This window comes from Phodopus roborovskii, unplaced genomic scaffold (genome assembly GCF_943737965.1).
Source record: "Phodopus roborovskii unplaced genomic scaffold, PHOROB, whole genome shotgun sequence".
In the NCBI taxonomy this organism is placed as follows: Eukaryota; Metazoa; Chordata; class Mammalia; order Rodentia; family Cricetidae; genus Phodopus; species Phodopus roborovskii.
Window position 1 is genome coordinate 13,169,117 of NW_026125391.1, and position 16,061 is coordinate 13,185,177.

Sequence of the window (16,061 nt, forward strand, 5' to 3'; positions counted from 1 at the left end):
AATGTCAATGGCTGAAGAAAATCTCCTCTGAGGGGCATATGTTTATCAGTGTATGTGTACTTCATTCATCTATAAGACCTTCTTCCAATTGACATTATAGTGGGAAAAGGAGTTGAATGCAGTTTTGAAAGATTTGACTGAAATGTGAATAACCCCTCTCAGCTCCAGGCTCATCCTATGATATGTTTCTGGTAAATTACTAGTTACCGCTGAAAGCCTGAGTTCACATTGCCATTATCCTATGTACCATTCAAATGTTCTAACTTTAAAGTAGTAATAGTGATAGTGATTCTAACAAGTCACTGATGTTTGTTCTCCTTTCTCTTAGCAACTGACTAGCAGGTGAGGATGAGAGGTGCAGGACTTCTTTTCCTGCCCACACTTAACACCATTACTCAACACTCTTGAGCTGATCAGCAGTGGTTTCCTAAAGGTTATTTGATAGATTTACATTTAATGCTTCTATCTCATTTGCCTACTGAAGGTGAGGATGCAATTATACCTCTAGACCCAAGCTAAATGACAAATGGGTGTTTATTGGAGAACAATTACACAGAAAAATACAAAATGATTGGAGCAAATCCCTTCCCTTCCTACTGGATCTGCCAACCCACCAGAAACAGTGTCAGGGGAAGCCACCCCTCAAGCTCCTCTCTTTCCACCTGAAACCACCACACCCAAAGGGGTGTGGCCACCATTACAAGTCCACATACCAGATGCCTACAGCCTTCGGTGTAAATTTGCAGTTGCGGAAATGTCTTATGTTAAAGGCTTCGTGCCAATGTTCTAAGCTGTGACATGTTGACATCTCAGCAATATAGCAACAAGAATAGGCCCAAGATATTTCAAAACCATCTTCTAGAACAATATCCTTTTTCTTTCCCTGTGAATCTATGTGCGGTTATCACCATGGTAAGGTGAGAAGCATATACCCATCTGTGAGAACACAGGTCAGTGTTGAGGTGGGGAGCATCTCAACCTCCACAAGCACGGGTCAGCATCCTGCATTGTCTAGGTAAATGGCGCTGCACCAGCGGTCTGAACTCAGCAGTATAGAATGTTCTTCTGAATTGTATTAAGATACATTGACCAGGAACAGATAGACTGTTCCTGTCAAAGGGGAGGGGGGCAGCTGTGCTCAAAAAGACAATTCGAAGGAAACAGTTGTCTGGTTCTAGGAGGTGTTATCTGAAACACAGGAACCTTCCTAAACTCTGTGCATAGTGCCCTATTTATAGTTGAGAGAGGCAAGCAGTGTCCATGCCCTGAATGATGCTCCTGTCTGTGAGAAGGACCAGCTGTATCCACAGACATGGGGACAGAGACTGGTCCTTGAATTCTCAAGAACTTTGGACAATGTCTGCTGTAGCTCTTCCTGCTTGTAAGCTGGCCAGGGATGTCTTCTTAAGAAGCCTCACATTCTCTCCTTTGCTTCTCTTCGTAAGCCTGGGGGCTTTTCTCAAATATGATATCAATCCTATTTATTTCTCTTGCCTTCATTAGGGGTGGGTGGCAGCCTGCAGAGCTGTCACTGCTGGCCCCCTTGGGAGGCTACACATCTTCACTCACTTGCTCAGTCTCCTTTCCTGAACTGTAAGGTAGTTTGGGGGTATGAGTGAAGAAGATGCTCATCTGCAGGGCTTGATACTTGATGGATACTGAAAATTAATACAGCACCAAGAGAGATGGAGTCATAATCCCAGTGAGGAAGTTATCAACAAGTCCCTCTGCTTCAGCCAAAGCCAGTGTGAGCTGCCTGCCCACTGCTTCCATCCCTCCATCTGAAAAGAAATCAGTTTTCACCTGAGTGTGTTGACTTCTGTCTTGTAATGGGGTGGGAAGGCATACATAAGTCTTCGCAGTTAGAGAGATAACCTCATTTCTGAAGCCCTATGGATTCTCCTCTCACAACATCTGCCATGTTGCTACTGTGGGAAACAGTCACTACTTTGAATGGTAATTCTTAATGAAAGTTCCTGTTTCTCCACAATTTCTTCTCTTTTATGAGTGTAGATGAGTGGACTGTTCCTTTCGTTTAAAAAAGTATTAGCTGCCAGTAAGGTAATAAAACATTTTTACACCTTTGTATATTTTGTGGTCCATGCATATATTATATATTAAAGCTGACTTCAAAGATAATTTTATAAACAAAATAGTCGCTTCCTGGTTTACTTTGAGAAAAAAAAAATGTGACTGTTACTGAATGTTCCTAAAATAAAATTGTAATCTCATACATTATAATTTAAAAACCTTTCCCAGTAATCTTCATGCTTTGGGGATTTAGGCATCTTTAGTTTTACCGTATAAACTAAATGGAGCATTAATAGTTCAACATAACACACAATTTTCATGCATGAATAGCTGACATGTTCTTTTAAGAAGAAACACAGCCTGAGTTAGAGATCCAGACTGCAATGGGAAGCCCCATGCTAAGCTTCTGCTTGTATTATGTTAGGGCCAAGACTCATCTCCAAACAGTCGTGTGATGGAGATAACGTTCTGGAATAACATCCTGTGTTTTGGTGGCATCACTCTTCAGTGACATTCTGAGGTTGCATTGTATTAGCACATGATATTTTCCCCTGCTAATTGATATCCCAGGTTTGTCCTGGGGAAAATCTACAGCTCCCCCAAACATGCTTGACAAGTTATTATATTTACTTTAGTCAAAGCCCGTGTGTGCAATATCCCTCGTGGAGGTGGTCTATTATTGGAGTCCCATATGCTTTTTGTTTGGGAAGAAAGCAGTCACTGTGTCATACTGTTACATGGAGTATTCTTTTTCAGGATGTTGTACCCTTGGGAACCATATCAGGCCAGAGTTCCCTCGTCTAATAAGACCTTTGTAACTCTTATTGTAGAAAAGTTCTGGGAGGGGAGCAAGAATTAAACAGAAAATGTGAGTCAGGAAACCATAGCAAACCACATGTGGAAACACACATCTCTTAGTGTTGGATTAAAAAGGTATTTGTAAAAAGTACTGAGATGCAAAAATGTTGAGTGTATTTCACTATAAATGCATATTATTGTCAAGTGGAGAGCCTGTAACATTTTAAATTTAGTGTTTAAAAGTATATAATGTGAAATACTATCACCCATAGCTTATTAATAATTTTAAATTAAAATGTAATTAATATATAAGCCTTCTGGTATTGTTTAATCTCCTGTGAGTTTGCTTTCAATACAAAAGGCATAAGCTGTGGTCAAAGCCATGACTATTTTATGAGGTTATTTTTCCTGCTTGTTGTATGAGAAGGTTTATAAATGTGTGTCAGTCACCAACTATGATTCTTCTATTTTTCTGATACATGACAAACATTTAATTATATTCCACCAGTGAGATTTTCAAAGGAATTTCCACAATGAAAACAGAAATTCTTTTATCATATTTTATAACTTTCTGATTAAAAAAATGCATTGAATTTTATACTATCGTGCTTAGATGTAGAAACACATAGTAAGTACTTGAGTCTTTCCTCACTATGATAATGAAGAAACAGCCTTATGAAATGGGAATACTTACCAAGACAATTGATGAATTTGTAATATTTTAAGAATCTTCTTTTCTCATTTCTTTCAACAGCAGCTGGTTCCACAGCAACGCATCCTAATTCACGAAGACTCCATGAACCTTCTCAGTCTATATACGTCCCCCTCCTTGCCCAATATCACGCTTGGACTTCCAGCAGTGCCCTCAGCACTCAGTGTGAGTATTGTTGCCCTCAGCCTAAACCAGCCCAAGTGACACTTTATACATGAACTCACTTTTATTACTTGCATATTTGGACTGGAGAACCTTGTTAGACACAGCATCCCCTACATGCTTTGCTGTTTGCTGCTTTGTTTAAATGCAGTCAGTTTAGTTTCAAATTACAGAATTGGTTCACACAATCATTTACAAATAACACACTTGGGTAATGATTTCTAAAGTAAAAATATTTATCAGCTTCACATGGGATAATTTGTTGCATATGTTACTAAATTAAACTGCACATACATAGAAGTCAGATGCTGGATACACAAGGTGAAAGCTGTCCTCACCCTTGTCACCAGGATTAGCACTCATGGTGTCCTCTTCTCCTTAGCTCGGTGTGTCAGAGTCACATGTGTCTTTGCAACAGATATTTTTATTACATCTAAAATTTTATTCCACCTGGAGTATTAATAGTATATAGTACTATCCTCTATGGCCATATACCATTTGTTAAGAAAAGGCAGGGTTAGGATGTGACCTCTGTACTCTAAAGACTACAGAGCAAAGCATGAAAATCCCGAGTCAGGTTCACTCTTGAAATTCCCAAGATTTGTCAACAATTGGTTCTAATGCAATGTAAAATGACACTATAAATAAGACATGTGAATCTTTAAATGATCAATTACTAAAATTATTTTTTACTCCTTTGTCATTTACTTTATATAAGTGCCAACTCCCACACTCTCATGAGATGCCAACAAGCATTTTGATGCCTTCATTTCCTATGCTCTCAGCCACTACCTCTTGCTATCTCACACATGCTCCACCTTTTCCTCTTTTTCTCAAAGGACATGGACTAACAATAGACTGGCTCATGTGTCCATGGCAATACCATTGGTGCCACTGGATAAAAAAAACTAGTGTGTTTTGGATAGTTTCATTTTTCTTTGCTTCTATTTTGGTGTGGATGAGGAATTCACAATTCATTTCTCAATCATAGCCCTTCTTCAGCAGAAGGGTACCTAATATTCCCCCTCCCCCCCACTGTTCAGTGGAAGATTTTAAGGGAAGAGGCTGGGCCAGACATCACTTGTATATTAAACATTGGATTGAACTACTCTGTGACTCAGACAAACCATTTGCCTCTTTGTCCTTCAATTTCTCCATCAATGAAATTGTTTTGCCTCCCTTGTGCACAGCAATTTTGAAAGATGAAACATAATTTTTGAAAAGAAACATGCCACGTAATTTTGAGGTATTAGTCTTCTGCTTTTGTAATACCAAAATGACCACCATTCATTAAGCTTTTTGAATAGGATAATTCATTATTGCTCTTGATGATGCAATTATTATGGCTTCATTACTGTGTTACCATGCCTTTCAAGTTCTTAATAACACCTTTATTTGATATCTTATTTCACTTGTAGTTTACTTTATTATACAAAAGTATCTGGGTTGTCATTTTTAATATTCAGAGATGTAGGGGTCTGTTATGAATTAATAGAAAATATGTATTTAAATCAAATTCTTGTCTGTTTGTACCAGCCTTCACAAAGTGAGAGAATTTTATTTTAAACTTAAATATTTGAAGTGTATAGCTTTGTGCAAACTTAGAAGAGATATTGTGAGAGAGTGTGTTTTGTGTTTTTCTTGAAATTCTAGAATTATAGACTGCCTTATCTTCATCCATATGTAGCTTTTATTTGAATGAGTATTAACTTTCCAACATGCCTTTTACTTAAGCAGTACATGTTAAAATATTATCAGTTTCCCAATTACAAATCCTGTTCCTGTAATTCATTTTGATGCATTGTTAAGCTAGTGCATAAAAATTGCATGTATTTATGTTTTGCAACATGATGTTTTGGTCTATATAATGCAATGAGTTAAGCTAATTAATGTATGCATTTTCTTTCCATTTTTTTGGAGGGGGGAGGACACTCAGCTACCTCCTAAGGAATTTTGAAGTGTATCTTCAAAATTTATGTAAGCATTATCACTGGGTTATACAACATGCCATATAAACTTGTTTTCCTTGTGTACCTGAAAGTTTATGTTCACTCTAATTTTTCATATTTAATATAAGTTTCTCTTAGGCTCATCATAGTTTGCTAAATTATTTCCAGTGCCTCCAATATATATTTTATTAATTCGTTTACTTTAGTGTAAAAGATGCAGTATTATGCATTTTTCTCATCATATACACTGGGCATAAGAAAGTCACCTAATGACTAGAGTCCTGCCTGGTGTGGCACAGGAATAAGGAGGGTTAACCTGTTGATTCTTTCTTGACGCAGGCTTCCAATTCATTCAAAGAAAAGCAGAAGTCTGAAACGCAGATGCTTAGGCAAGGCGTGTCTCTGTCTGGTCAGTATGGCAGCAGCATTGCAGTATCTTCCAGTCATGCTCATGTAGCCATGGAGGGAAAGCACAACAGCAGCCACCAAGCGCTCCTGCAGCATCTACTCTTGAAGGAACAAATGCGACAGCAAAAGCTTCTTGTGGCTGGTAATTAATAATGACATCACTTTCAGGTCCTGTTAGGACTATTACCAGAGATCCAGCATCACATCTCTTTAACTCAAAACTGTAATGATGATTCTAGTTGCCATGCAAGTTCCAAACACTTGGCACTGTGGGAGGAACTATGGTCATTATGTACTGCTGACCTGTGGGGTGGAGTAAGAGAACCTCTGGGTATAACAAACTGCATTAGTGGTTGATGTGTCTGCTGCTCAGTTACAAGCCTGGCCAAGGCTTTGCTCTTGTGTCTTCCGGCACCCAAGCTACCCTTCTTCAGTTGTCTGACAGATGCTTCTTGTCTTTTCTTAAAATTATCTATCAGTACATCTTTGTTTGCATATAAATGTGTAAACATACTCTCACACACATTTTGTTTTTCAGGTGGCGTTCCCTTACACCCTCAGTCTCCTTTGGCAACAAAAGAAAGAATTTCTCCAGGTATTAGAGGTACCCACAAATTACCCCGTCACCGACCCCTGAATCGAACCCAGTCTGCGCCTTTGCCCCAGAGCACGCTGGCTCAGTTGGTCATTCAGCAGCAACACCAGCAGTTCCTGGAGAAGCAGAAACAATACCAGCAGCAGATCCACATGAACAAAGTAAGACGCAAAGCAAAGTTAAATGTTAAAATCTGTTTGCTGAGATTTGCCAGGAATGAGAAGGGGATGTTGGGATTACACAGAAAGCAGACATTACCATTCTTGCCCAGACATCTGGGCTGAAGGATAGGATCACAATACTACCATTCTCACCGTTTTTATGTTTATAGGACAGTTGAAGTAAAAATGAGATCATGGGTTAACAATATGATTTCTGATTGAGAAGGTGTTTGTTTGAATTCACAGGGACCTAAGTCCTGTGCGTATGAAACCTCATTTGTGATGCAGGGCACATGTGTGGGTTGTCAAGTTAGAAAGGTTACTCAGGTGTTGACAGGTAGGACAATGTAAGCCAGGGTGGTATTCCTTGGCAACATGTTTCCATCTAGGTTGTGTTTATTTTTCTATAACCTACTTAATTCCAAAAGCCATTTGAAGCAGTTTCATCAAAACTTCTAGTAATTTCTTCCAAGGACCCTGGTTTGGGCTGAAACAATCTTGGTCTATACAACTGAACCAACCACAAAGAAACAGTGATTGCAGTACAATCAGATCTGACAGCACATCCTGTGAATCTGTATGACCCCTGTCTCTCCTCTGTACTCTGTAATAAACATGCATGTCCTACAGGCATTATTGTTTAGTACCAATAGATAGACAGCTCCACTTAGTCAATGCTTTGTTCAAGTACAAATCACAGTCACAACAAAATGAGCCCTAGTGGGTGCAGATGGCATCATTGTCCTGGACATCTTCCTCCTGGCAGGAAGAGTGGGGTCTTCATTTTGTCCCTCACCCCCCCCACACTGCAAGCTACACTAAAGATTGTCTCTTCTTCTTAACCTTCCACTCAGGGACAGAGTCAAGGAAGGAGCTCCTACTGAAGAGTCCTGAGCAGTACTGAGCAATACTGAACACAAATTTTTTCAGCCTAGCCCCTTGCTTTTTGAAGACTGTGTACTGTGAGTGGGTTGAGGTACTGAGGTGGAATTGTGCTCTTCCAAACCTTCTTTCACTAGAGCTTGCAGACTAATGGTTCTCTACCTGTGTGTTGCAACCCCTTATGGGGTTGAATGATCCTTTCACAGGGGTCTTCTAAGAAAACATAGATATTTATGTGATGATTCATAACAGTAGCAAAATTACAGTTACAAAGAAGCAATGAAATAATTTTATAGTTGACGTCACCACAACAAGAGGAACTATATTAAAGGGTTACAGCATTAGGGAGGTTTTGAACCAGTATTGTAGATGCTTTCTAAGTCATTCGATTGCTACAGTGTTTCTTTAGTTGGTTAATTTCATTTCTATCAAAACATTTTTTTTCTGGAAGGAATTATTTCCTTTCTCTGCCTGTTGCATTATTCATTAGCTTGATCGCACAAGTGTACTCTTTAGTGGTAGAGTGAGGTTCATTTGTTTTGTGGTGTCCCGAACAACTTAAATCGACTACATATTCTTTTTTAAAACATGCCCCTTGCAAGAAATATATAGGGATGGAAGAGTGGGAATTCTATGTTGGTCTCATAATCTTTGACTTGAAGTTAGGTTTGCTTATAAAACTTATATGTAAACTTATAAAATTGGACTATGTTAACACTTTTCTGGCACTCAGTTTCATATTTATCAAAGTACATTATGCTGTTGATAAATTGGTTAAGTATGCCTCTTCGGTATCACATGTTTTGTATGAATACCTTTAGAATATTTCAGAATTTGCTTTTTTCTAACCCAGTGTTTCAGATGGGATGCTGATGCCACATTTTCCTCTTTGGTATCACACTAGAGATTTGACAGGAAGATGCTAAGCTTGGTCTCGGAACCAAAGAAAGATGAAAAGCAGGCATTTGCATTCAAGCAATGGGCAAAGCAAATCTTATCAGCAGCCCTTCCTATGTGGGGCTGATTCCTTGGAATCTGTTAAGAATTCTCCCCCAAATTAGAAACAAACCTGTACTCTGAGGTAGACGTTTATACAGTGGTTTGATTATTAAATCTTGTCTTAATTGGGTAAAATGAAGGCCAGAGAACTTCAAAGTGTGTGCTGACCTCTGTGTGTTAACTCCTCTCAGCTCAGGCGTTTGGATTACTGGAGCAGTTGGCTCTTCTCCAAATATATATTCCATATGTTTAGTCAAGTGGCATATGCACATTGGATATTCTCTAGATTGTGAAAATATTTTAGCTGTCCTCAATTGTCTAAGGAAATGTAGAAGAATCATATTAAAGAAAATATTGAACCTGTATTATATTTTGACATGTGTCCAATAGAACCACCAAGACTCTTCACCCCTTTTGCCAAGGTGATGAGGGTATTTACTTTCTGTTGGGTTAGAGCCATGACTCAGATGCCAAGAGTTACCTAGTTTCTTCATAATAATATATTTATGTGTGTTCTTTCTATTTCCTTAGAATAATTATTAATAAGAATCAACCACAGAACATTCTGTCATTTTCTATTATCATGGATGAACTTTGATGTAATCCATTCCAACTGGAGCAAATAGTTGGCATCACAATGTCACGGTCCTTACTCATGAGTAGTCATAACAGGAAATAAGCATATGTGAAAATGTAGGTGTGCAAATGGCATGCTTAAAATATATTTTCCTTTAAGTAACTTAGCACTTTATAGTGCTTTTCCCCCTTGGGGACTTAGAGAAAAATATAAAATAAGAACATGGCTAAAAATAAAGGCATCAGAACTGTCAAGATGATCCACTTAAATGTGCTTGTTATCTCATGTGATGAACTGAGTTTGATCTGAGAACCCACATGATAGAAGCAGAGAATGGACTTTTACAAGTTGTCCTGTGGCTTCCATATGTGTGCTATATGGCATGTGCATTCCTACACCCTTACACACAAACATAAATATAAATAAATAAATACATAAATAAGTTCAATACATACTTTGAAAATAAGGCTATTTCTAAATCAGTATCTGGTTACATAGTTGGCCTTCAATGATATATTTGAATTTCCAATAATCTTAGAAAGTTTGGAATGCAACCTCTACCTTATGTATGTGATATAATGCTTCTCACTGAATTGTGAAGAACAATTATGAAACATGTAACAGAAGTATTACTAATCACACACTGACAATTTAACAACTTGTCTCTATTTCAACACCATTCATGTGGGGTATTTGTGCCTCCCAGGATTATTTGCCTCTTATAATTATGTTTTAAATGCTCAAGAGGTGATCAGAAATACAATATTTTTATTGCAGAGTCTGACTGCAAATATAGGGATATCTTGAAAGGAAGAATAGATCTGGGTCATAAAGGAAACTCATTTACAATGATTTACCACTGCATTTGTGAGTTTGAATATCCTATCTTTATCAAAGGTTTTTGACATGCTTAATCTTGCAGAAATTATATCATACAACTTTTGTTTTTGACATTTTTCAAAAACAAAACTGTGCTTTTATTGCCAGTGTATGGTATGTTGACATTATGATACCTTACATTTGGTAAACCTTAGAAAAGCAAACAAATAAACAAATAAAAACAATTTTTTTATCCTAGAACCAAAAGAGAGCAGTTTCTTTTGCTAATGTGTTTTGTTTGTCTTTTTGGAAGACAAAAAGAGTTCCCAATGTAAGTATTTCACCAAAATATTAAAAACAACATTTCCACCCCCCACCACATACACATAGAGTAGTAGGATGTGGGCAATTTTCTCCTGAACCCACTTTGAGTTTAAATATTGCCAATCTTTATCCCCAGGACAAAAACTATGGTTGAGTTAAAAGGAAACACACACCAGTCATTTGCCCATATTGATGATTTTTTAACATACTTTAAGAAAAGTACACCTCTCCAGTCCTGTCACTGTAGGGTGTTGTTTTCCAGAATGCCCTTTGGGCTTTCATTTTGAGGCCTTTAACACAGCTCTCTGTTCCCCCAACCCCTAACATTGTCATTCTCTTGTAGGTTTAATAGAACAACGTTGGTCCATGCCCAAAAGCTTCTGCTTTAGCTGAAATTTCATAATCCTCTAAATATTTACTTTTAAAACATTTATCCCATGAAGTGTACTGGATCTGAAGTTTTAACATGTATTTTACTCACATGTCCATCTACCTGTAGTCACTCAGAAGGTCACTATTGAATGTGGGTAGACTCTGCCTTGGCACTAAAAGTCTCCACCACTGTGCTCAAAGAAGGAAGGAGAAGATGAACTCACATACTAATACATTATGTTCAGCATCAGGACAGAAGATGAGGAGGCAGAAACTGAACTTTCTGAGGAAAAAAAGTTGAGATTTGTTTACTGACCTCTATTATTTTGTGTTTATAGTCTTCTTTCCTTTTTTGTTTTCATTCCTACTGGCTCTGATAAATATTTTACTCATTCCTATGGCTGGACATCAGCCAACACATTTTAAAAAGCATGTATAATTCAAGAGATGATATCTTATGTATGCCAAGGTTCAGTCTAGATAGAAGTATTCATTATTTATTTATTACCATGATATTTTGGCATTGTGACATAAGTAATATTTTATCATAATAAAAATATGTCTATGACAAGACCAGTAAGTTGAAGGCCAAAACAGATGTTCTGTGTTGCCTTATTAAAACAGGTAAATGTTCTAGTCTGACATTCAGGGCAAAATGCAGCTCTGCTCAACTCCAAAACTGAGCAAATAGGAAGTTTTCTTAACATTTTTGAAGAGAGTTTGACCCTGAATTCAAGTACTATATGTTTCATTAATTCCCTTTAATGTAATTGTATGAATCAATGTTACATATCCTCTATACTCCCTAGTTATTTATAACCATTCCCTGTCCCCAGTCATTTATACTCATAAACCCCAGAGTATATCTTTCACATCAGTAGTCGCATGCAAACATAGCACTTATGTATTTCCATGCAGAATTGAGTGCTAATATACGATTACTGTTTGTAAGTATTTTGCCAAAGATGTTTTGAAAATCAGAAATCCTATAGACATCTATATCTCAAATCTTCACTGCTTATGAAGCCATAGTTCACATTCAGAAACAAATTTATACTGCACATTGGGTTTATTCTAGTAAGTATAATCCCACTCTGATATACTGATGGAATTTCATTTTGAAGCACAATTAAAGACCTGTAGCCATCTCAGCTCTGTTGCAGAACCTCTTTATCTTAGTGTACTTTTCTGTTTCTTTCCTGTGGCCTGCATCTCTCTACTGTCTGTTCCTCAAGCATAGTACTTAAATAACACCAGCTCTCTTTGACATACAGAATCTACTATTAACTGAGTTCTCCACACCAGCGTCCTTCTATGCATTATCCCTTGAACTTTAACAACTTTACAAAACCACCAAGCATGTTCATTTTCCAGGGATTTCATTGAATTGAACAAGTTGACTGCTTCCTGTCCGCAGAGCTGGAGTCTGTTCTCAACTGTTGTGTCAGTGATTTTAGTCATGTTCTTATCAATAAGCAGACAAGAGGCTCTTCCTGTCTTATGTCACAAAGCTATGGAAGTCACATTTACAAGCAAAGCAGAAAAGTATTTTTAAAGGCAAGATCACCCTCTGATTTTATACTGCTTTTGATTTGCCAGGGTGAAGAAACCCTATTCCCCTCTATATTGCCTTCCATCCAAGTACTCACTCACTTGGCAGTCCTCATAGGTGGCCGTGGCAGTGGAACTCTCAGATATCTTGTTGGAGCAAAGCTTGAAAATGGCTTACCATACATATGCACATGATGCACAGCCTAGCTGCAGACAGGTCACATTGTGCTTCTTTCTTGCATACCAGCACACGGCTGTGTTTTATGCTGGACAGACCATCTTCTCCCGGGAGTTCTGAGCAAGCCCAAAGCTAAAAGTTTACTGACTTCATCAAGTTCTGCTGAGATGCAAATGTTGGCATCTCTTCTATGGGTGGTTAGAAAATGCCTCGTTTTAAGTCTTGAAAACCTGATGAGTAGAAACTTGAACACTGCTTTCATTTAGGAGAGTAGGCATTACTCTTGTCAGGATTCATTTCTTCCCATCCATCTGACAGCTTGTTTCCATGCAGAGTCTTTTAATCACCAATTTAGGATTACATTTTGCCCATTAGATGGATAGCATCTTCAAAAACGTTAGCACACACTGAAAGCAGTTTTTATTACAGTAAAAAGCCCCCTCGATTATTTATCTATGTATTGAAGTTTATAAAAGAAACTTTGACTTTCCTATTAAATAGATTCTGTTTTGACATGATTAGCCTAATATAAATAGATCCTTGTAGGTACGTAGTGTGCTTTTTAAAAAATCTACTTCTGCTACACAACCAGCTTGCATCACCATGGAAAATTTATATAAAAGCATTTCACTATATAATTACAACTTGATGGTTTAGAATATACAGAAAAATGCTTGTTGCTTTATTATTAGATATGATGAAATCTTGTGTTTGGAAATGAAACTAAATGACCATTCTAGTGGATTAATGTCTAGACTTTATAAACACATAGCCACAGCATCAAGGGGAGGGACCTCAAACTTTATTTTTTCAATCTACACATTAATCTACTCAGAGGCACTTTTATTGAATAAAAAAAATAATAGCTGAATAGTGCTATGAGGTAAGCGACCAGGGCAAAGAAAATTGTCTGGGAAAAGAAGCCGTGTGAATATTGTGGCTGATGTGAATTCTAGGCTGTTCAAAAGAAGACCAGTGTTAATAATCTGGTTGTTTTTCAGCTTTGACAAATAGTTCCATTTGGCAGACTGAAATAATTAAGTCTGGATAAGGAATTTTTAATATAGCTTAAGTGATCTATAGAATGGAGAACCACAAGGGTACAGCAGTTTCCTTCTTAGGGGTTCAAGTAACTTTTAAGTCATCAACTTTAGTTCCATTTTTCTATACCCCTCAGCTCTTTCTATAAATGTTTGTTCAAATCTATGGGGATCATAGGATCCTCAATTGGCATCTGATCTAGAATGTTCTGGTATCTGCAATCCCACAACCTGGATGTCCCACCAACCTCTTACTATTAATTGTATATCCAGCCACAAAACCTAAATTTAAAAAGTTAGTGCTAGCACAGAAAAACCAATGATGTTCCACAAAAGATTTGGCCCATTTATAACTATGATGGTGAAACTGTAAATAAAAATGTGTGTATTCTTTTCCATGAATGTCCCGTAGATCATGCCCCATATAAACTGTTAATTACAACTGAAGACAGTTGTGTAGAACACAGAACACACACAAACTGCAAAAGTGAGGCCAATTATTAGTCCCTCTAAAGCACATTCCTGAAACGTCATATAATTATTTGTTAGTTCTGCATCTTTGGTCAGAGTATTCAGCACTGTGTCTGATCATTCTCTAATGAACAATTTCAGAGGCATGGCCAGGGAGGATGGCTTGAGAGGATATTCGGAATAGAGCTTTATGAACATGGCTGTCCCTGTGCAAACCACAGAGTGTGTGCTCCTAGACAGCATTCTAACTCTATTTTCCTTATCAGGTCAATAAAATGGCTGTCTAAGAGTAGTAGAATGTTTCCACTGCACATATTATATACCACTTACCTCAATATCTACCTTTTTGTAAGCCAAACCACCACATTTTGCTCTGGCTCCCTCAAGAAACAAGCTTTGTTTTCTCTTCAGAACAATATTATGGCTGGTGACCAAGCTTTTTATTGAAGTATAATTTGCAACACAGTAAAACACATTTATTTTGCTACACAGTTCAATGAGTTTTGACAAATCCATATTGTCATATAGTTTGCACAATAGCTGCATTCCCTCAACTTCCCTCCTGCCATTCCTCTGTAATCAGTTTCTACCTTACCTCCTGGCAAAGTAATCAAGGATGGAAAGTAAAACATATCACAAGTACAGGAAATTGTTTATTTTAAGACCATAAAAACAAAAGCCCTAACTAGTTTATCTTGTAGAATGCTCCAGGAATTACTGTCAGAGCATCAGCTTTCAGTGTGGGCATGCTCTGGCTTTTAGGACACCCAACTTCTAGGCACATTAGAAAATAGAAAGATTCTAAAGAATGTCTACATTTTGGGCATTCTCTGAAACATGAAATGGCAGGCTTACTATCCCCCCTTCCTTTGATCATTGCCATTTAGGTTTCCTGTCTCCATTCTTAAATGATACCTTCCCTGTTTCTAGTTTCCAGGAGGGAAAGATTGATCAATATGGAGGCGATGAGAGAGGGAAGAAGGGAGGTGGGGTGTGGTTGGAGGACACTGGCATTGAGCTTCTGTCCATACCGGGACCCCTGCAAATCTACCGAGCATGAAAATAAAAGTGCTACTTCCCATTATGCATTTTACCTCTACCCCTAAAGAGTGAAAGAAAAAATGTTTTAATGCTTTACCATATAAATATTGGAAAGGAGATTATGAAGGATAAATTCCAGTGTTACATTAATGGATATAAAATTACAGCATTATTAAAAAAGAACAAGGTGTGGAGGACAGCTAGTGTTCTAAAGAAAAACTCTTAAAATTTTACTCTTCTGCTAAAAATTACCAAGTTCTGTTGTCAGTTCTTATGTCCATGTCACCTACTCAGGCCTAGGAGCTTGCTTCATTGACCGGTGTCTTCCCAGGGCCTCACAGTTAATGCTCAATAAATTAATGGTCGAAGGAATGAAAGACCAGATGGAAAGTAGCTAAATGGAAAGTGTTTTGAGTCTTCTCTCCAGAAGGGACTAGTCACTGAAATGTTAAGAAGTTCTGAGAACCAGCTGTCCTCATTGCAGGCGCTGTCTGGATAATCATTGAGAGTTAAAAACATAAGGATGAATGTATCCAAAATCCACTTGGTCCTTTGGATTCATACACGTTATCAGTAAGAAAGTATGTATGGCAGTCTGGACTTTTAATTATATCAACAATAACATTGTCTTCTTGTCCCTTCATTTTGACTCTACTGATTATTTTACTCAGATGTACAGCAGCAAAATGACACAGCATCTTTTGGCTTGAGGATGGCATTCCTCTCTAAGTAGACCTCTTGATTTGAAAGTCCTCCAAGTTCTGCATGTTGTTTTTGAGAACAGTTGGTACATACCTAATCTATTTGTGAATTGAGACAGAATTTTATCATTATTTTTAAGTCTAGTTTCCTTGGAGCTTAAGGGAAAGGTCTTATTTTCTAAAAGAAGGATATTACATTTATTTAAAAGAAAAAGAAAGGCAGGCTTGCACTATTGCCTGAGTAAAATCTGTTTTAAAATTTTTAGGCAGAAGTTTTAAAATGTGGTGAG

At 37.6% G+C, this 16,061-nt stretch overlaps 1 protein-coding gene across 1 annotated transcript in view; it reads left to right on the forward strand.

Moving 5' to 3' along the window:
• Hdac9 (histone deacetylase 9) overlaps window positions 1–16,061 on the forward strand; it is a 757,858-nt gene that overhangs the window by 419,859 nt on the left and 321,938 nt on the right. Inside the window, exons 9-11 of the mRNA XM_051175100.1 lie at window positions 3,584–3,706; window positions 5,992–6,202; window positions 6,599–6,816. Coding sequence (XP_051031057.1) covers window positions 3,584–3,706; window positions 5,992–6,202; window positions 6,599–6,816 — 552 coding nt within the window. The remainder of the gene's footprint in view (window positions 1–3,583; window positions 3,707–5,991; window positions 6,203–6,598; window positions 6,817–16,061) is intronic.